Below are 21,320 nucleotides of genomic sequence, written 5' to 3'. Positions count from 1 at the left end.
ATGACTTACAATAACTCAGCGGGCAGAAGGAATGGAGTAGTACTTAATCTCCCAACCATTAGCCATGCACCTCCCCTCCCCACCATTGCTGATCCAATGCCTAACCACCAAAACTTACAAAGTTGTGACGATTGCTATGTAGTAGGTGAAAACCAAATGGCCCTGCCCATTTGCCAGATGGAAAAATTCCTACCAAGCCCCCATTACAAAACAGGCAACCAACAAAGTCCATAGCAAGGCCAGTCAGACCTAAATAAAGGGGGATGGGTGGGTGATCCGCTGCACGAAGGCAAAGAGGTCCAGCAAACATCGCACAGGGATTAAATAATGTTTTGCGGCCATCCCCCAAGCCAAGCCATTGGCTTTAGGGTCCAAGTGACTGTGAAACGACCAACCAGAGTGGAGCAGGGCATAGCCCTGCCCAAGCTGGGAGGTGGGGGGTGCTTAGAGATCTGATCACAACACACGCCCTCCTTTAAGAGGAATCGATTTGTAGGGAAGGGTAAATGTGGCTGCACCAAGCTCTGCATGTGTTATTTTTCAGAAATTTTAAAGGCGTCTTACAATGGATATGTGACCGTTCCTTCTGCCTGCTGATCCAGCACTTTTTTCGTCCCTCCTGCACATGGTCCCCAAAAGATGATAGAGGTCACCTACATGTTGCATGTGTTTGTTCTGTATCACAGTTGCTGGCAGTGAATGCAGTTCAGCAAACCAGTTGGTTGAGATTAAGTTCAAACAAAGGCCAAGTTAGAAAATGGTGGGTATGCAGCTTGTCTTGATACAAACACAATACATATGAAGAGGAAAGGGACAGGGTTTGCCATGGTCCTTGCAAGTTGTTCGCAAGTTTTTTTATCCTAGCTTATGCATGCATTGCATAAATTCACAAAGACCATAATAGGAATTGAATACATTGTGAAGAAGTCCATGCCATATACCACGGGCGAAATTAAGTGCCATTAAGATAAGGAGATTTTGCCACTAAATTCAGTTGCATTTTTTGGCATCTTAGTCTTTCCCCTCAAAACACCTGATTCAAATTCAGCCATTGAGTTTGAGCCACAGCTTCCCTGTTTAATTGCTCCACATGTATGCATACACACAGGTTAAATGATAGTTTAAAGCGGTGTTCATTTATGACAGATACCTGTGCTATTGAGGTTTGTTGTTTCCTAGGGTAATAATCTCCACTTTTAATTTCATAATGTTATAATTAGCTATGCATCATCATTGGCTTCTAAACTAGAATAATGTCTCTTTCTGCTCCCTTTTTAACCCTCTAAATAGGTTCTAATGATAATCACTTACTTAGAGAATATTGTGCCTCTCTGATGCTTAGTCCCTTTGTTGATTAGAGCTGAAATGTAGATTTAGGATCCCTACAAATTATCATCTTTTCCATATAAATACAGGTTTATTCAGTGATCCTTGCAACTATTTACTTGCAATTTTATATCGCACATTCAGTGCATGGTAGGTCGCTATTATTCCTTTTTTTCGTTTTCTTTTGGAGAATTAAAGCAGAACTATAGAGTAAATTGGTGGGGCTCAGAAGCTCACAAGGCCAACCCATGAAATTAGCATCTGAGGAGGGATTTGAAGTCAAGTCTGGTTCAGGTATAGCAATCTGTCTGCTGGGTACATCGACTCTCAAGAGAAAAATCCTCATATTTGTAAAGGGCATCTTTTGTCAGGAAATACATGGGGATCTGTGCCTCTTCCTCCCCTGTAGCCCAGTTGGAAGTAAACACAACAAGGCAAAAGAGAGGCACTGCAGCCCAGCAATAAAAGCTGTAGCAGTGGGAATTTGTCACTCAGACATCACAAAATGTGCCTTGTTGCTTCCACGGTAATATGCCATCTGTTGATATCGCAAATTGCCTTGGTCTTAAAAAATATTCTAGGAAGGATAGATGACTTTGTTTCTTGAGCATTAATCGCTCATTCATTTATTTATTTCTGCTCTCACTGAAGCCAAGAGAGATTTCCACAGCCTTTCTTAAGATGGGTGCCTAAGCTCACTTTACATGCTGCCTTGGTAACCTGACTCCCACTATAACCGAAAGTGTGGCCACATGCATAGATACCCATGTGGTTCAGGCTGATTAAAACCACACTTGAGAAGTGCCTCGAAATTAAAAGTTGCCCAGAAGTCACCATACCTTTTGATGCCAAACCTTTTGATCATCATGCAAGCAACGTAAATGCATGGAGAGACAGTTCACTAGATGTGTAATCAGTAGTCTAAACCACTGAGCCTCTTGGGCTTGCCAATCAGAAGGTCAGCGGTTCGAATCCCTGCGATGGGGTGCGCTCCCGTTGCTCTGTCCCAGCTCCTGCCAAACTAGTAGTTTGAAAGCACACCAGTGCAAGTAGATAAATAGGTACCACTGCAGCGGGAAGGTAAACGGCGTTTCCATGCACTCTGGTTTCCATCACAAAGTTCTGTTGTGCCAGAAGTGCTTTAGTCCTGCTGGCCACATGACCCAGGAAGCTGTCTGTGGACAAACACTGGCTCCCTCGGGCTGAAAAGCGAGATGAGCGTCACAACCCCATAGTCGCCTTTGACTGGACCTAACTGTCCAGGGGTCCTTTTTACTTTAATCAGTAAATTGGGCCTCAATCTCTCCATGAATGGAACCACAGAGATGGAAAGCAATAAGTGGTATAATCTAAATCAACTCCACATTCACATCTCCTGTACGTGATTATTATGGACAGTTATTTTTTTTCCCCAGTGGAAATCTCGCAACCTTAAATGGCAGTGATTAAGCCTGCTGTGTATAGTACTTGCTTCTTGTATTAGGTACAATTAGTTCCCACTGATTTGTCTAATATAAAATTACCTTGTAAGCATTATCTTACCTTCCTGCAGGTATTGTGCGGAGGAAAAAGATAAGTGCTGTAAAGTACACAGCACTCTGCAACAGATACTTACATTATTCCCACTGATTTGAACAAAACAGCTATTGTTGCATTACACAACTTACCCTACAGTACAGAAGCTTTCCCTGTCATGTGACATGAATCTACCTTGTCCCAGTCTTGCTGCTTTATTCTTAACTTCTTACTGTTTGTTGGCTTGGGTACAGCTGTGCACAGGGCTTCCTCAGTGCCAACAATTAGCTGATCGTCAGCTTGAAGAATGAAGTCCATGAAACAGAAATTTACCATGTCCTATTGAAAGTGCTTCTGAGGTTACATTTTGATTCTGAAGCAATAGGCACATGTGACTTATACAACATTATATTTTTACAATCTTCCTTTAGAAATTAATTTGACCCAATTCAGAACATTAAAGTGTTTGTACCAACCTAAGATACGTATTCCTGTGTCATCCAAATGTACATGTTGTGTGCCTGGATGAAGCAAAACACCAAGATGCTCAAAGCCTACCCCCTTTGGTTCCACAGATATTTCTGCCTTCCTGCATGCTGGCCTTACACACTGCAAAATGCATATTTAAACCACTGTTGCCAATTGTATGCATATTGTTATCTGCAATTGCTTTAATTGCACGCTGTGTTCCCACCTGAAAAGCATGGACAACTCTCTAAGCGGTATAACACAGATCTGAATAGCTGTTGTACCTAACAGCCAATATAAGTTAATCACACTTAAGCCCATTGATTTCACTGATGTGAATCAAAAAGCAGTCCTCTGAGTAATCATCAGGAGAATTTTCTTTAGCCATTAAGCTTCCTTATTCAGTGGAATGACAAAATAGCATTGGGCAATAAGGCAGCAGCGCCACTTGACAGCTCCATTTTTTAATGCTAAGAATCTGTGTCAACCATAAGTCTGTCACCAGCAGCCGACCAGTCCTTGCCTCCACCATCAGACTCCCAATCTATGTATCGTTCCTGTTACTTTGGTCAGAGGGCACATGACACAACCACCTTGCTGAAGCTAAGCAGTGTGTGGATAGGAGACTGCCTAGGAATCTCATGTATGCCACTTTGAGTTTAATAATAATAATAATAATAATAATAATAATAATAATAATAATTTATTTATACCCGCCCATCTGGCTGGGTTTCCCCAGCCACTCTGGACAGCTTCCAGCAGAATATTAAAATACAATGATTCATCAACATTAAAAACTTCCCTAAACAGGGCTGCCTTCAGATGTCTTCTAAAAGTCAGATAGTTGTTTATTTCCTTGACATCTGATGGGAAGGCGTTCCACAGGGCGGGTGCCATTACCGAGAAGGCCCTTTGCCTGGTTCCCTGTAACTTTGCTTCTCGCAGTGAGGGAACCGCCAGAAGGCCCTCGGAGCTGGACCTCAGTGTCCAGGCAGAACGATGGGAGTGGGGACACTCCTTCAGGTATGCTGGTATACAGTATACAGGAATACTGAGGCCGTTTAGGACTTTAAAGGTCAGCACCAACTGAAGAATGTTGTAATAAAAGCAGTGCTTTTGTGATGGTACTTACTAGTAAGGAGTACTGATGCCTTTTTTTCCTGGTGTCCATGGCAGCCATTTTGTACTAGCACCCACAGAGCTTCATTCTTTAAAAAAGCACTGGATATAAGTATACTAAATATGAACATAAATACTTGTATGCAGTGCTATTTTTCTAGAAAAAGAGGTGCCGGAACTCACCCTTGTTCTCTTATAATGGCAATGGCGCCCACCTGAGAGGTCCTGGAATTGAGTTTCAGTGAGTTCAGGCTGAAAAAAAGCCCTGCTTGTATCCCCCCGTCTTTCTTCAATAAGTTCTGGGTAGCTTATGGTGCAGGTTATCTTACTTACTTAATTCGAATGACTATCCCTATAAAACTCTAATACTTTGACTGTGTACAGCTACTGTGAGTACACTGCTTTTGTGTGAAAATGGTGCAGTTTGTTTTCTGATCACAATAATCTTCCTAGCAAAATTGCTCTGTTTTTGTTTTTGGCACTGTCGTTTAATTTACCATATAACTTCTCCATAAACTCTGTACCTTTCCATCAGCTTTTTTTGTTTCGTTCTGTTTTTATCACAGTTGCTTTATGTACTCGAACCTCATAAATGGCAGTCTCTATATATTCCAAAGCCGCAATATTCAATCGGATTATCCCCTGATATATGTCAAATATGTCCTAAATGATTTTTGGCCCATATTTTAATATCTTTGTTCTTCCAAATAAATGGCCTGTGAAATCTCGTAATTACAATGGCTTCCCTTGCCAGATCACTGAAATATCAGTTAAGGGTCAGCACTGTAATAGCAACAAATTAATCAGAAAAGCCAATCTCTAAGCACAACCACACAATGCCTTCAGTATGGAATGGCCCCCGAATGCCTCTTAATTTCCCTTTTCTGCATACTGTAGCTGTATCACATCATGGGACATTAAGCATATTTCAACTCACAGGACTGACTCAGTTGTGTTTGCAGATATTGAAAACAAATGTTGGAACTGGATGAATGATAGCACTGAAGCAATAACAATTTCCTAGTAGGCATGCTTGTTTAATGGATTGCATAGTCTTTCGGCTTGTAAACACTGCAATTTCTGTTGCTAACTGAAATAAAAAGATTACACACACACACTCTGTTAGAGTTTGGTAGCAGTCTTATTGAGTAAAGGGAATGAAAGGAAGTTGTTACAAGAAGTAGAACTGTTTGGCCGTAGCTGCAATGGTGTATTCACATTTGTAGGGCTTTGCTATATTGAACACAGTGGAACTTACTTCTGAGTAGACCTGCTGCTGACATTCATGACCTAAGCCCCCATCCTGAGAACAGCCTTGTCTCCATTCAAACAATATGCATCAGGCATTATCATGTTCGAAACTGTTTTTCCTTCAAGTTGCCAGATTAATTTCCAAAAGTGATGCAGAACTCATGGGGTAGAGGCATGCAAACTTTTGAGCTTCATAGAACTCTTCACCAGACAAATTGAATAGTCCTGTGAAGCTCTAAATACTTCAGAGAAAGCTGAGCAAATGAACTTTTCATTCCTATTCTATAGAACAAGGGTAGGGAACCTTTTTGGATCTGTGGACCAGAAACTTACCAGGCTTGTCCTCGCAGTCTCCCGATATCAGGTGATTTGGTGAATCAAAGTCCTAATGCTGGGACGTCAAAGCACCTCACTAAAATGGAGAGAGAGAAAATACCGGTATTTGATTTTACAGGGGTTTCAATGCAGATCCTTTCCAGATTACAAGGGGTTTGCATGGAACCTCCTGCTAAAATGAAGGCCTCCCTTCATTTTAGCAAGGAGTTGAATGCAAATCCCTTTCATGTATCAGGAAGGGGTTTGCATTCAATCCTGCCAAATTTAGCAGGACTTATTCCCCCTGCCTATCAGCTGACATAACCCACCCATCAGAATTATGTCAGCTGATCAACTAGTGGACATGGTGTTTAAAAAACAGCCTTGCAGTCCAAACTGGCCTACAGCCTGCAGGTTCCCCACCTCTGCTACAGGCCAAAACATAAGCAAAAAACAATGTACACACACACACACAGGCACACAGGGACACATACATACATATAGATATACCCCCATACACTTATACATGCATAATGTTACCTGCTTTCAAATATGAGATAAGACCAAAACATCCATAGCATAAGTAATTTTTTATATTTTACTAAAGGATTATAACTGCTTGTGCACATGCAAACCACATTCTGACAACTTTTGAAAATTGCCATCAGCATGTTTTTAAAATTTAGACCACAGAGCATTGGTACCCAATTTGGACTACACCTCCCATTATCCTTGACCATTCGCCATGCTGGATGGGGCTGATGGGAGTTGGAGGGCCTGAACATTTGGAGGGCCGTACGTAGGCTACCCCTTCCATAGAGTTTAGCATTTGGTGAGGCAGATCTCCCCCTGCCCCCTCTTTTGCTCTAAGATTTTCCGGCTAAACGTAACAAACTTAACTGCTTTGGGCTTAGTTTGTACCTTTTGAAGGAACAGTGCTTGGCAACTCAGACAAGGAAAGGCTTAGATAACCCACAGATTGCTTATCAGCTGTACTGTTCATGTTATGTTTGACACTCAGCGCTATAGAAATGAGTTAGGGAGGGAAGCAAAATGCACAGAAGTTATTATCACCATACCACCAAGCTCAGCTCTGCAAGATCAAAGAGACTTTCCTACTCTTTTAGAATTCTAATCCTTCAGTTTAAGTCATGCACTCCACAACAGTGATGGTTGGGGGGACGGAACGACCCAAACAAGCATTTAATAATAGAATCCAAGAATAATGAGCTAGATAAGAGAAATGTGGGTTGCTTAGTTGACCTTGGTGGTTCTGACAAAAATGTATATGTAACATGTATATGTAACACCCGCCCTGTGGAATGCCCTCCCACCAGATGTCAAAGAGAAAAACAACTACCAGACTTTTAGAAGACATCTGAAGGCAGGCCTGTTTAGGGAAGCTTTTAATGTTCAATAGACTATTGTATTTTAATATTCTTTGGAAGCCACCCAGAATGGCTGGGGAAACCCAGCCAGATGGGTGGGGTATAAATAATATAATATATTATATTTATTTATTTATTTCACATACAAATAAAAGACAAATTAATTCCTTTATCTAATTTAGTTAACAAAGCAATACTGCAGACTGATCACTCTTGATTGAACTAAATGTCAGTGGGCTTTGTTGAATATAGCTAGGAGAAAAATCGTTGTTTTTTAAAGTCGTTAACAAAAGGGACATCAGATATTTTTGTATTTGCAGGTTTAGCTGGTTTAAGGGATGTTATTATCACAAATACAAAAGGCGCTTTTCCTACTTTAATAAAAAATGGGATTTAAATTGGCCACTTTTGAAGAAAATTGTAATAAAGCCACATTCTTGTGCCGTGGATTTCAGCCTCACGCATGTTGCAGGGAAGTCAACTAACAAAGGTGATTGGAGAGCCCCTGGGAGTATCATGGATCATGTGATCCTGGTTTTAGCTATTTGCCTGGTGATGTTGTGTCTATGTAGCGTCTTTTCAGATATTCTGCATTTCTCCCAGTCTCTCAAACACATATTTATTTTCACCCCTTGACAAGATTTTCATGGAACTGAATCTCATGAAAGATTCAAAAAAGGCCCAGTGCTCAGGGCACCAAATACATGCCCTCAGCCCAGGAAGCAATTGTTGCAGTGCCAGACAACAGCAGTAGTGTGAATCAAATATTTCATTTCTTTTAGGTTTTATTTAGTTAATTGGAGTAAAACCTGCAATGTGTGGTAAGGTTGAAAATACACTAATATACCAATTAGTGTAAAACTAAATCCTTAGTGGGATGGAAACAATATTACCGTGGAGAATAGCTTCACTGAGGCACAGGAAACTGAGGTGGTGCTCCAGTAACCGGCTAAAGGGCAGGAAACTGCAAGAAGGAAGCAGCTGGAGGGAATGACTCATGGTTTCAGTTGTCTCTGTACTCATGCACAGAGTATGGGAAACAAGCAAGACCAATCTGAGCTCTTAATATAGGGTAGCAAATAGGACCTAATAGACACTACTGACACCTAGTAGGATGACACTTCTGACTGGAATGTAGAAATGGAGGGGTATACTCTGTTAAGAAGGAGTCGACCAAACAGGAAGGGAAGGGGAGTCGCATTATATGTAAAGGATGTGTACACTTCTGAAGAAATCCACAACATGAAAGGCAGATTGAGAGTACAGTGGAACCTCGGGTTGTGGATGTAATCTGTGGTGGGGACACGTCTGCAACCTGCAGCGTTGATAACCTGCAGTGTCGCATCTGCGCACATGCGTGATGCAGTTTGGCACTTCTGCGCATGCGCCAGCAGTGAAACCCGGAAGTAACCCTTTCTGGTACTTCCGGGTTTCCCATGGTCCGCAACCTGAAAACACGTAACCCGAAGGTTTGTAACCTGAGGTACCACTGTATATGGGTAAAAAATGTAGGAGAGAGATCTTACTGTGAGTGTCTGCTATAAACCCCCAAGCCAGGCTGAAGACTTGGATGATGCCTTCCTACAGCAAATTACCACTCAAAAAGGAGAGATAAAGTAGTCATGGGAGACTTCAACTACCAAAATATCTGTTGGAACTCAAATTCTGCCAAGAATGAAAGGTCTAGCAAACTCCTCCATTGCCTCGCTGACAATTTCATTTCACAGAAGGTGGAAGCAGCAGCAAGGGGACTTGGTTCTCACCAACAGGGAGAAACTGATTGACCAAGAAGTATTGAGAACCTTGGGAGGAAGTGATCATGTCCTCTTGGTTTTCTTGATACAAAAGCAATGGAAAAATGAGTGTAGTCAGACATGCACTCTATGCTTTAAGAAGGCTGGTTTCAAAAAGCTCAAGGAACTACTGGGTGAAACTGAATGGTCAGAGATACTCAAAGAAAATGGAGTCCAAGATGGATGGGAGTTCCTTAAAGGTGAAATATTGAAGGCACAAATGCTTAAGGAGCTTACAGATGTGATTTAAGCATAAGAAATGGAAAACGGGAAATCATAAAGGAATAGTATACACAAGTAGCCAACGGTTGCAGGGTGAATGTCAGGTGGGCTACAGCTCAGAATGAGCTCAGGCTTGCAAGAGAGGTTAAAAATAATTTTAAAAAATGTTTCTTCAACTATGTTTGAAGCAAGAAGAAGAACAAGCAAGTAGGAGGTTCTCTACATGAAGAAGATGGAGAAATGCTATTGGCTGACAGAGAGAAGGTGGAACTGCTCAACACCTACTTTGCCTCTGTCTTCACCCGAAAGGACAGCAGTGCCCAACCTGGTGATAATAGAACATATGATAAAAGGAGGGAGCTGCAGCCCAATACAGTGGTACCTCTGGTTACAAACTTAATTCATTCTGGAGGTCTGTTCTTAACCTGAAACCGTTCTTAACCTGAGGTACCACTTTAGCTAATGGGGCCTCGTGCTGCCACCGTGTCACTGGCGTGCAATTTCTGTTCTCATCCTGAGGTAAAGTTCTTAACCCAAGGTACTACTTCTGGGTTAGTGGAGTTTGTAACCTGAAGTGTTAAATGTTAAGTGTTTGTAACCCAAGGTACCATTGTATAGGAAAAAGGGTGGTAAGGGAACACCTAGCTACTTTAAATGAATTCAGATCTCCAGGGCTTGGTGAGCTGCACTGAAGGGTACTAAAGGAGCTTATGGATCTCAGAGGCTCTGTCTATAATCTTTGAGAATTCCTGGAGAACATGGGAGGTCCCTGCAGACTGGAGGTTGTCCCCATCTTTAAAATGGGGGGGGGAGAGAAGCACCTGTCAGTTTGCATTTCTTAGTGCAGAAAGTATTGATCTCATGTGTAAAAATCTTTCCTATCCTGATTAATTCTAGAAGCTACTAGAAGCTTCTCTGTGTGAGAGAAGCAGAGGCAGGAGGGTTAATGATTGTTTGGGTTATACCTTCTGAGAAGCTGCTTTGAACTAGTTCTCTCATCTCTATTCTGCAGAGTCATGCTGACTATAAATATAGGCCAGAAGGAGCCTGAGTTTTACTTTTTTCTCTTTCTCTCTCTTTCTTTTGGTGTGATGTTTCTGTACATAGGATGCTTTAGTGTTAAGGTTTAGTCTTATTATGAGTTAAGTTATAATAAGTGCTGCACCTAGATTTTTGTATGGATTGAGCCAATCCTGATTGTATTGGATTTGATAACCATTACGCTCATTTGCCTTCAGCACAAGTAAAGCTCTGCTGAATGAAGTATTATTGCCTCTGGTCTATTTGGGGGAGCTCTGCTGAACTCTGCAACGTGTTTAAGGTTTTCCTCCACACGTATGACACACGTATGACAGTACCAACCAGTCAGCTTGACATCAGTACCAGGAAAGGTCCTCGAACAAGTTAACTAAACAGTTGGTCTTTAAGCACTTAGAATAGGATGCTGTGGTTACTAAGACCCAGCATGAGTTTCTCAAAAACAAGTCACGCCAGGCGAATCTCTCTCTCTCTCTCTTTCCCTGACAGCATTACAAGGGGAATGCTGTGGACATAGTGTATCTTGATCTCAGTGCGGCTTTTGACAAAGTCCCCTGTAATATTCTTGCAGAGAAGCTTGTAAAATGTGGGCTGGATGAGATTACTGTTAGGTGTATTTGTAGCTGCTTGACTGACCAAATGCAAAGGGTGCTTACTGCTGGTTCCTCTTCATCCTGGAAAAATTCTGCAGCTTTCTGCATCCTTCCGATTCTACATTTCTATTATTCTATGACTCATTGCCACTTGCAAGCAAAGGGCTTTCCCCCATAGCACTTCCATAGTGTTGGGAGCGGCTTCTTTGTGAGAGATTCAACAGTAGTGCCATGAGCAACTGCATGCTGGAACGAGGTGAATGGGTTGAATTTCATGGAACTTTCCAACCCAGATCTTCATCACAGGTAAATGATTCTCGCTTGACTGAGGTAATTTGAGAAGGGGACCTGGTTATCAAAAAAATACCCTAAAAATGAGCAGAACCAGCATGTATGTTGGGAAGCAGTAGTGCTTTTTGTGATGGTACTTACCAATGTGGGGAAGAAAAACAACTGCCCATGGTGGTCAATTTTTACAAACACAGCACTTGTATTAAGATATGAGCACCTTGCTTTTTTCCTTTTCCTTTTTTAGTGAAAAAGGCACTGGGAAGCAGGATCAATTGCAATGATGTATGTTGCCATGACAGTATGTCAAGAAATGTCGTACCGTAATGTTTCTATCGCTTACACGTATCTTGTGTTTTGTTTTTCTTCCCTCTAGTGCTGGAGTTGGCAGGACCGGCTGTTTCATTGTAATAGATGCCATGCTGGAGAGAATAAAGCATGAAAAGACTGTAGATATTTATGGCCACGTAACACTAATGAGAGCCCAGAGGAATTACATGGTTCAAACAGAGGACCAATACATCTTTATCCACGATGCACTGCTTGAAGCAGTGACATGTGGAAATACCGAAGTGCCAGCCAGAAACCTGTATGCATATATTCAGAAGCTGACACAGATAGAAGCAGGAGAGAATGTCACAGGAATGGAACTGGAATTTAAGGTATGTAACGGGGGTTTCCCCGCGCAGTTTTACATTGAAAACTGTTACACCAGGGTGCGATGGGGGAAGTTAGATGGGTCTAGGGTGAGTTCATGTGCTTTGGTAGATTTCCCTATGAAGGATTAGCAACAGAGTCTAAATTCTAGTCGTTATGCTAGGGGGTATAATAATAATAAGCCACTCTGGGCAGCTCCCAATCGAGTGTTAAAAACAATACAGCATTAAATATTAAAAACTTCCCTAAACAGGGCTGCCTTCAGATGTCTTTTAAAAATAGGATAGCTGCTTATTTCCATATGATGGCAGGGCATTCCACAGGGCGGGGGCCACTACCGAGAAGGCCCTCTGCCTGGTTCCCTGTAACCTCATTTCTTTCAATGAGGGAACCGCCAGAAGGCCCTCGGCGCTGGATCTCAGTGTCCGGGCTGAACAATGGGGGTGGAGACGCTCCTTCATGTATACAGAACCGAGGCCTTTTAGGGATTTAAAGGTCAGCACCAACACTTTGACTTGTGCTCTGAAACGCACTGGGAGCCAATGCAGATCTCTCAGGACCGGTGTTATGTGGTCCCGGCAGCCACTCTCAGTCACCAGTCTAGCTGCTGCATTCTGGATCAATTGCAGGTTCTCCTTCAAAGGTAGACCCAAATATACCTTTATAAGTTTGTTTTCTAAAGAGTTTAGTGTTGCATTAAAGCAGGGTTCTGAAACATGTAATTTTTTTGCATGTGAGATTCAACAAACAATTGGACAAGGACACAAGAATGCCCCCCACAGGATCAGAGCAAAGGCCTGTCCAGTCCAGCATTCTGTTCTCACAATGGCTAACCAGATTCCTGTTTGAAGCCCACAGGTTGCAATAGCCCCTCTCACTCCCCAACCCCAGCAAATGGTGTTTGGGAGCATACCTCCTGAAGCTAGTACATATCCACATTAGCTAGTAGCATCCGACATCACCTTATTATCCATTCATTTCTATAACCCCCTTTCAAAGCCTTCCCAGCCAGAAACACCGCAACATCTTGTGATAGCATGTTCCATAGTTTAACAATGTGCCGTGTGAAGAAGTGATAGGAAATGATCTGTATAAGAAGGTTTGGTTTGATTAAATTGCAAAATTATGCTCTTTCTCTCTTTCCACAGCGGCTAGCCAGCTCTAAAGCTCACACTTCAAGATTCATCAGTGCCAATCTTCCATGTAATAAATTTAAAAATCGCCTTGTTAATATTATGCCATATGAATCCACAAGGATATGTTTGCAGCCTATTAGAGGGGTAGAAGGGTCTGATTATATCAATGCCAGCTTTATCGATGGATACAGGTACTAAAAGGCAGTGTTTTTCTGTGTGGTAAAATGAAAAAAGGCTCATTTTTACAAATTCAGTAAAAACTGAAAAGACTGACAGAAGTGGGTCAATTTCAGTGGGTCTGCTCTAACACAGTTGGACACAACCCAATGTGCTACACAGCTGTTTCTTGCTATTGTGGCAGTCGCTGTAGTACCATGGTTTCTTCCTGTACCAGTAGAGGGACGCGGGTGGCGCTGTGGTCTAAACCACTGAGCCTCTTGGGCTTGCCGATCGGAAGGTCAGCGGTTTGAAATCCCCGCAACGGAGTGAGCTTCCGTTGCTCTGTCCCAGCTCCTGCCAACCTAGCAGTTTGAAAGCACACCAGTGCAAGTAGATAAGTAGGTACCGCTGTGGCGGGAAGGTAAACGGTGTTTCCGTGCACTCTGGTTTCTGTCACAGTGTTCCGTTGCACCAGAAGCGGTTTAGCCATGCTGGCCACATCACCTGGAAAGTGGTCTGTGGACAAACGCCGGCTCCATCAGCCTGAAAGCGAGATGAGCGCCACAACCCCATAGTCATCCTTGACTGGACTTAACCGTCCAGGGTTCCTTTACCTTACCTGTACCAGTCAGCAAAGTCAAATGTCTGTTCTCATAGGGAGAGTCGCTTTTTCTCTGCATTGCATTTCAGCATCGCTGCCTTATCAGTAGGGCTAATGCTATTGGAGAAAAGAGGTATGCTTTGCCTAGATCTTTTCCCATCACTGCCAGAGCAATGTAGGCAGAGCAGGCACTGCAAAGGGTTCCCCGTCACAAAGGGAAAATACCAAAAGGGCCTTTCCCCTAAACTGCTGTCATGTAGAGTTTTACTTGATTATCATGTGCCTGCTTCTGAAAATGGGAAGTCACAGCAATAACAGATTGATTTTCCTATAATACATGTTAAGATACTAACATATGGAAGTTTCAGTTCGCTGTTCTCGAATGCTGGCAGTAAAGCAGCAAACAGATGGTACAGAAATGCAGCACAGTTACAAACAGTAGGACTCCAACAGCTGGTTATTTAAGATACTATGCAGATACTAAATGTGTGGACTGAGCCTTTGTGGGCAAATAGCAGATTTCTACTTGTAGAAGGGGAAAGTGTGGCCATGTTTCTTGGAAAATGAACCAGCTTGCCACATTCCCACCTTTTTTCATGACTTCAAAACTTTTCCCGATACTTTGCATCATTAGAAGATTTAACAAAAAAAAAAGTGCTTTGGAGCCATAAGTCATAAGCTCAATAGACTGTATGACAGCCAGCCTTGAATGCAAAAATGGAACTTTACCACTAAGTGTTTCCTAAGTGCTTTTTGCAACTCACAAAATTGAGCTATTAGACTTGCATTAAAATTTAAATAAGATAAAGCCATAAATCACAATATTAACAGTGCAATTTCTTCCACAAACTTCCAAAAAAACAAAACAATGCTATTGTTTGATTAAACAATCTTTAATATGTTTTTAATGTGCTTACGTTCAATAATTTACAGCTGTACATGGCTTAGAGTTGATGGTTCAGCAGAATGTTTACATTCAACAAGAGAGTCTTTGACTTGCTTGGATTGGTAAATGTTTGCCCTTATATTTTAAACTTAGGCAACAAAAAGCCTATATCGCTACACAGGGACCTTTGGCAGAAACAACGGAAGATTTCTGGAGAATGCTTTGGGAGCACAATTCAACCATCGTAGTCATGCTTACTAAACTGCGAGAAATGGGCAGAGTAAGTATGTGGCACATTTCCAGACAGTCAATGTCAAAAATTGGTTTGGCATAGGATGTGCAGCAAGAGCAAGTGATTCAAAAGAGCAATTACTTACACCGGACCAACTATTATTGGTATCTAGGCAATAGTCTTCACTAGTCATAATGGATAGGAAGCTAATTCTCAAGGACACACATAATAAAAACCTACAAATGTATGTACATACAACATCAACATACGATCTGGGGAGCGGCATTTCCTGTAGCTCCCAATCATGTCAAGGATATAGGCTAAGGTTTATAGAGAGCGTTAGTTCTTAAACATTGTTTCCAGGTTCCTCAATGAAAAAATTAATAATGGAGGGTGACTTTCCTTGAAAAGCACCTAGCCAGTGACTATAGAGCTTCTCCTGCAATATAACGACAGGGGATTATTGGATATGTTCTGAAGTGTAGAGTCAACCCATAGGGTCAACTAGTCCAAGCCCCTGTGGCTTAGTTCTCACAAACATCAGATGAGGTGCCTGTATTTTGTCTTAACAGCATCACTTCTTTAGTCTGCAGGTGAAGGCTCACACCCTGGACTGCTTCCCCATGAACATGCATGTACAGTCATACCTCTTGTTACGTTTGCTTCAGGTTAAATCTTTTCAGGTTGCGTCCCGCAGCAACCCAGAAGCACCGGAAAGGGTTACTTCCGCGTTTTGCCGCTCACGCATGCGCAGACGCTCAAAAAGACATCACGCGCATGCACAGAAGCGGCGAATCGCGACCCGCAGATGCGGGTTGCGTTCTGCTCATGTTGCGAACAGGGCTCCGGGATGGATCCCGTTCACAACCAGAGGTACCACTGTATTCCTAAAACTAGGCATGGCAGGGAAAAGGCTAGGGTGGAACATATTCTGTTAAAAATAAATAAATGAAGGAGCATTCAGTCTTAGAAGTGGTGCAATCCAGACAAAGGTTTACCACCTCATCACCTGATGTTTGTGAGAACTAGGTCCCAGTTGTTCTCTGCAAGACACTGGCATTTTAGGACTGACATTTAAGAATTATTTGCTTTTGTTATGCCTACCCTCACGAGTCCTGCCACTTTCAGAACATAGAAAACATATATTCAAGTACAGCAACATATTCTAGTTCTATGAGTAAAGACCAGGTGGATCTCCTTTGTCAAAGGAATCGAAAAGTTATGACTAAGTTGCCACCAGCTCTGGAAATTCAACAGGCTGTGAACCAGGTTGAAATTTAGGTCATTGGTACAAAGTGACAGGAGCTGGCTCTTTCCAAAATATTTAAAATCTGTAGCCAAGTGATCATTCAAAGGAAACTCTTTCAACTATAGGTCTGAGAAAGCCAACAAATAATTCACATCACTTTGCAATGCTAATAAATCTCTACAATATTTGTGTAAATATTAACTGTTCTATACATGGCTGGAGAAAAGATTAGTAGTTCTGCAGCTGGCTGGGAAATATTCAAGTGCTTTTAAAAAGAACATTGTTGTTTTGTTTTCAGAAGACTTTGGTTTTATATCAAAATGTTTTGTTTTGCTATATTGGTATCAGTGTCAGTACTTTAAAAATAAGAGTTCCTTGTCCAAATATAATTCTAAGAACTTTAGCATGTGTACACACAGAGAGAGTATGTACACACACACAGAGAGAGAGAGAGAGAGAGAGAGAGAGAGAGAGAGAGAGAGAGAGAGGTGTTTCATCCACTATGTAAGAGTTATGTAAAGTAAAGATGCCAAGCCATTTAACTATAGAGATGCAATTATTTGTTATTTGAAAAGCTATATGTATTTTTTGGCTATATGATTTGAAAAGCAGTATTATATTTTAAATATAGATGGATGATAACTTTTAAGCCAGTCTTGTAATAATTTAATTTTAAGTCTTTTTTTTTAAATTGCCCAGTACCTATTTTCCTGTCTCTTGCAGTTCTGGCAGTTTGTTCACAGCCTTAAACTGTGTATTTGATTATCATGTTGCTTCCTCAGACATTTGCCAGACGAATGAATCCATTATCAAAAAGAGCAATATTATACACTCATAAAACATGTGCATTGCTATTTGGACACACCCCAATTCCTATGGGCTTTTCAGACTTTTGCAACCGGAGTCCATGCAAGAACTACGAGTTTCTCTGCATTTTGCAAAAGCCCTGCATTTCTGGCCTTCCGAGGTTGTTGTTAAAAAGTTAGCTCCTTAAGAGCTAACCCTAATGGGTGTTCAAGTTGGGGTGGGAGCAGTAGGGAAATCCAAGTGCTTCGCATACCTGAAGCATTTGTTAATTTTAGTGTACAACACAATCAGGAGGAAAGAGTCTTCAAGACAAGTGGGGAAGGAATTTAGATGAATGCAGTCATAGGGCAATGGTGTTCAAGAGCTATCAGAAGAGGACAAGATAAAAGAGGAAGGGAGCTGTGAACATGAAGAACAAAATGGGCAGCATCTAGAAAGAATTGTTTCAAGCAAACCCGGTAAAGGCAGAATGACGGTGAGAAGTGAAGATACATAGGCTGCTGTAGTTCAAGTACAGTGGATGCTCGGGTTGCGAACGTGATCAGTGTGGGATGCACATTCGCAATCCGCAGCGCTGTGTCTGCACACAGGCAGGTAGCGATTTGGCCCTTCTGCGCATGCACAAAGCACAATTTAGTGCTTCTGCACGTGCGCGACCCCCGAAACCCGGAAATAACCCATTCTGGTACTTCCGGGTTTCGGTGGGTCCGTAACCCCCAAAAAATGCAACCTGAAGTGTCTGTAACCCGAGGTATGACTGTACTTGAGTTTGTTAATTAATGGCAGAGCTGTGACTGGCGGTAGCTTTGAGGGACAAGGGAGATCTGGGAGCAGATGCTGGATGATGATAATAATAATAATAATAATAATAATAATAATAATAATAATAATAATAATAATATTTATATCCTGCCCTCCCCAGCTGAAGCTGGGCTCAGGGCGGCTAACAACAATAAAATAATACAACATTCTAAAATCATTTCATTATAAAATTAATTCAAATCAAATTGATGGCAACCATTGGACTAGAGTTCTGTGAAGATTGCCAAAGGAGGGAGTCAGGCTGTGCCCTGGCCAAAGGCTTGGTGGAACAGCTCTGTCTTGCAGGCCCTGCGGAAAGATGTCAACTCCTGCAGGGCCCTAGTCTCTTGTGATAGAGCATTCCACCAGATCGGAGCCACAGCCAAAAAAATCCCTGTCCTAGGCCGTATAGGGCTTTAAAGGTTAAAACCAGCACCTTAAACCTGATCCTGTACTCCACCAGGAGCCAGTGCAGCTGGTATAGCACCGGGTGAATGTGATCTCGCAGCAAGGACCCCGTAAGGAGTCTCGCTGCGGCATTCTGCACCCGCTGGAGTTTCTGGGTCAGTCTCAAGGGCAGCCCCGCATAGAGCGAGTTACAATAATCCAGATGAAGAGAGTAAGGGGTGGGCTTTTGCTTGGTTGTCCTGGCACCAGTGGCGGAGGAAGGGGGTGCAGTGGGGGCAGGCCACCCCGGGCGTTACCACTGAGGGGGGTGACAAAATGCCGGGCGGCACTCACCGCGGGGCCTGCAGTGCGCTCAAGACACGCGTCTGATGCGCACAAGCTCCGTGCTACCCAAACAGTCCACCTGCTGCCTTCCCCCCCCCCAGCTGTAGGGCTGCTGAGGGGGAGGAGGCAGGCAGACTCGAGGCCCCGCCCCCAAGTGGCTTCCTCCGCCACTGGCCAGCACATTTCGCTGTGCAAGCCTGTGCATATCTATTCAGAAGCAAGTCCTCTTGTTTTCAGGGGGGGCTAAATCCCTGGTAAATGCTCAACCTTCGATAACTACTGTATTTTTTGTGTATAATGCGCCCCCTATTTGGGGGGACTTCAAATTAAGAAAATGGGGGGAGGATGGCCCTATTGGTGTTTCGCAACTTTAACCTGTTGCAGGATCTTAGCCAGACCCAGTTCAACATAGCAGAGCATACACAGACTTCCGGAAGCAATCAGTTGCAGACAGGAAGGAGATGCTGCTACCAGTAACTTGGTTACTTAGAGGTGTTTATTATTTACAGCAGACTTCAAGTTACAGTGGTACCTCAAGTTACATACGCTTCAGGTTACATGCGCTTCAGGTTACAGACTACGCTAACCCAAAATAGTACCTCAGGTTAAGAAATTTGCTTCAGGATGAGAACAGAAATTGTGCTCTGGTGGCGCAGCAGCAGTGGGAGGCCCCATTAGCTAAAGTGGTGCTTCAGGTTAAGAACAGTTTCAGGTTAAGAACGGACCTCCAGAACGAATTAAGTACGTAACCTGAGGTATATACATGAACAGAAGCAGATCTTAACTAGCTCTCTCAACAAACTCCAAACGACTCTCAGAACACCATACCGAACAACAAACTATCCAGTCAGGGAAGGAGGGGGGGAATGAAGGAAGTCGCTCACCCAATGAACTACGCTGCCACTCACACGCGCCACTAAAGCCACCAATTGTGCGTCCCCTCCCCGCCAGAAGCCGCTGATAGCCCGCCCTATTGCCGCAGCGACACCCAATCATCAACAGCCCTTGCCGCAGCCACCAATAACACGCTGACAAGCCGCTGACAATCTCAGGCTCACGACACAAACCTATCACAAGTCCCCCCAATGCACTATCTGTGTATAAGACGATCCTCAATTTTTAACATTGTTTTTTAATTTTAAAAAATCTGCTCTTATACACGGAAAAGTACGGTAAGTGTGATTTTTCCAACCTCCTTGGACGATAGATTGGCATAGAAATCTAAACAAACAAATTGTCTTATTTCCCCTCCTTGCAGGAAAAATGCCACCAGTATTGGCCAGCAGAGCGCTCAGCCAGGTATCAGTACTTTGTGGTGGATCCCATGGCAGAGTACAACATGCCGCAGTACATCCTAAGGGAGTTCAAGGTCACAGATGCCAGGGTAAGTTCAGCAGAACTGCTGTAGGTCCAGTTGCCTGATACTTCAAAGTGATACATCTTTGCTTCCCCCCATCCCTCCAACCACATGTCAGTGCTCAGGGTTGTTTTCAACATTGTGCTAACTTACTGTAATCACTCAGACATCACAAGGATTTTTGCTTGCACAACATAACTTTCCTTCCTCCCCCTGTGTGTCCCCCGATTTATTCTAGGGTTTTCTCCACACCCACACCCCAAGCAGTTAATAATAATAATAATAATAATAATAATAATAATAATAATAATAATTTATACCCCGTCCTTCCCGGTTTCGAAAACCGGGCTCAGGGTGACTAACAACAAATTTAAAACACTTAATTGATGCAACAAAAAAAGCATAAAATACAGTATAAAATGTGAACAACAATAAATTCAGAATTCAAAAATCAATTTAGGGGGGAAATCCATCCAATAAGCATTAGATGATCACCAGGGCTAGTAGGCTAAATTAGTCCTATTTGGGCCAGTGAGAAGACGAAGGGAGAATTAGCTGGGGAGAATTTTAGGGGAAGGGGGACAGAGGAGGGAGAAGGGTTAAGTCCAACTGAGCTAACAGTAATCCTTACAGTTTGCTTGTATACTGCCCTTGGTTTCCTGATGTACTCAGCAACCAAACTATGCCTTGGTCCGAGATCTGCCAGCTTCCCATTGGAACAGAGGCCTCCTTGTTGTATTTTCCATCTATATCAGGCTTCCTCAACCTTGGCCTTCCAGATGTTTCTGACCTACAACTCCCATGATCCCTAGCTAGCAGGACCAGTGGTCAGGGATGATGGGAATTATAGTCTCAAAACATCTGGAGGGCCGAGGTTGAGGAGGCTTGATCTGTATCCACCTTGATGATTCTATTTTCAAGACAACAATGGATACTAAAGAACTGTGTATCTCTTGGTAATGAAAGTTACTTAAAAATAGAAGTGAACAAGTATTTCACTTTGTGCAAAAAGAGGAGGGGGAGAGCAAGTCTGGATGGGTATGTATACCCCATACATTTAAAACGCATTTTTCTGCCAAAGAATCCTAGGAACTGAAGTTTACCCCTCACAGAGCTACAATTCCCAACCCCTTAACAAATTTAAGTAACAGACATAAATTACCAGTTCTACTGATTTGAGTGTGTCTATTTTACGCTGTGGGTTAAACCACAGAGCCTAGGACTTGCTGATCAGAAGGTCGGCGGTTCAAATCCCTGCAACAGGGTGAGCTCCCGTTGCTTGGTCCCTGCTCCTGGCAACCTAGCAGTTCGAAATCACATCAAAGTGCAAGTAGATAAATAGGTACCACTCCAGTGGGAAGGTAAACAGCATTTCCGTGCGCTGCTC

The 21,320-nt window shown here is 42.7% G+C and overlaps 1 protein-coding gene across 41 annotated transcripts in view; it reads left to right on the top strand.

Annotated features, from left to right (window-relative positions):
• PTPRD (protein tyrosine phosphatase receptor type D) overlaps positions 1–21,320 on the top strand; it is a 1,139,460-nt gene that overhangs the window by 1,103,496 nt on the left and 14,644 nt on the right. For all 41 annotated transcript variants that reach the window (XM_083482170.1, XM_083482159.1, XM_083482163.1 and 38 more), the window contains 4 exons: positions 11,693–11,978; positions 13,122–13,300; positions 14,909–15,035; positions 19,835–19,960. In XM_083482170.1, the coding sequence (XP_083338296.1) occupies positions 11,693–11,978; positions 13,122–13,300; positions 14,909–15,035; positions 19,835–19,960 (718 nt within the window). The remainder of the gene's footprint in view (positions 1–11,692; positions 11,979–13,121; positions 13,301–14,908; positions 15,036–19,834; positions 19,961–21,320) is intronic.

The sequence above is a fragment of the Podarcis liolepis genome, assembly GCF_965112155.1.
Source record: "Podarcis liolepis genome assembly, chromosome: 17".
In the NCBI taxonomy this organism is placed as follows: domain Eukaryota; kingdom Metazoa; phylum Chordata; class Lepidosauria; order Squamata; family Lacertidae; genus Podarcis; species Podarcis liolepis.
Note: the sequence above shows the minus strand (reverse complement) of the source record. Positions and strands in the feature narration are given on the sequence as shown.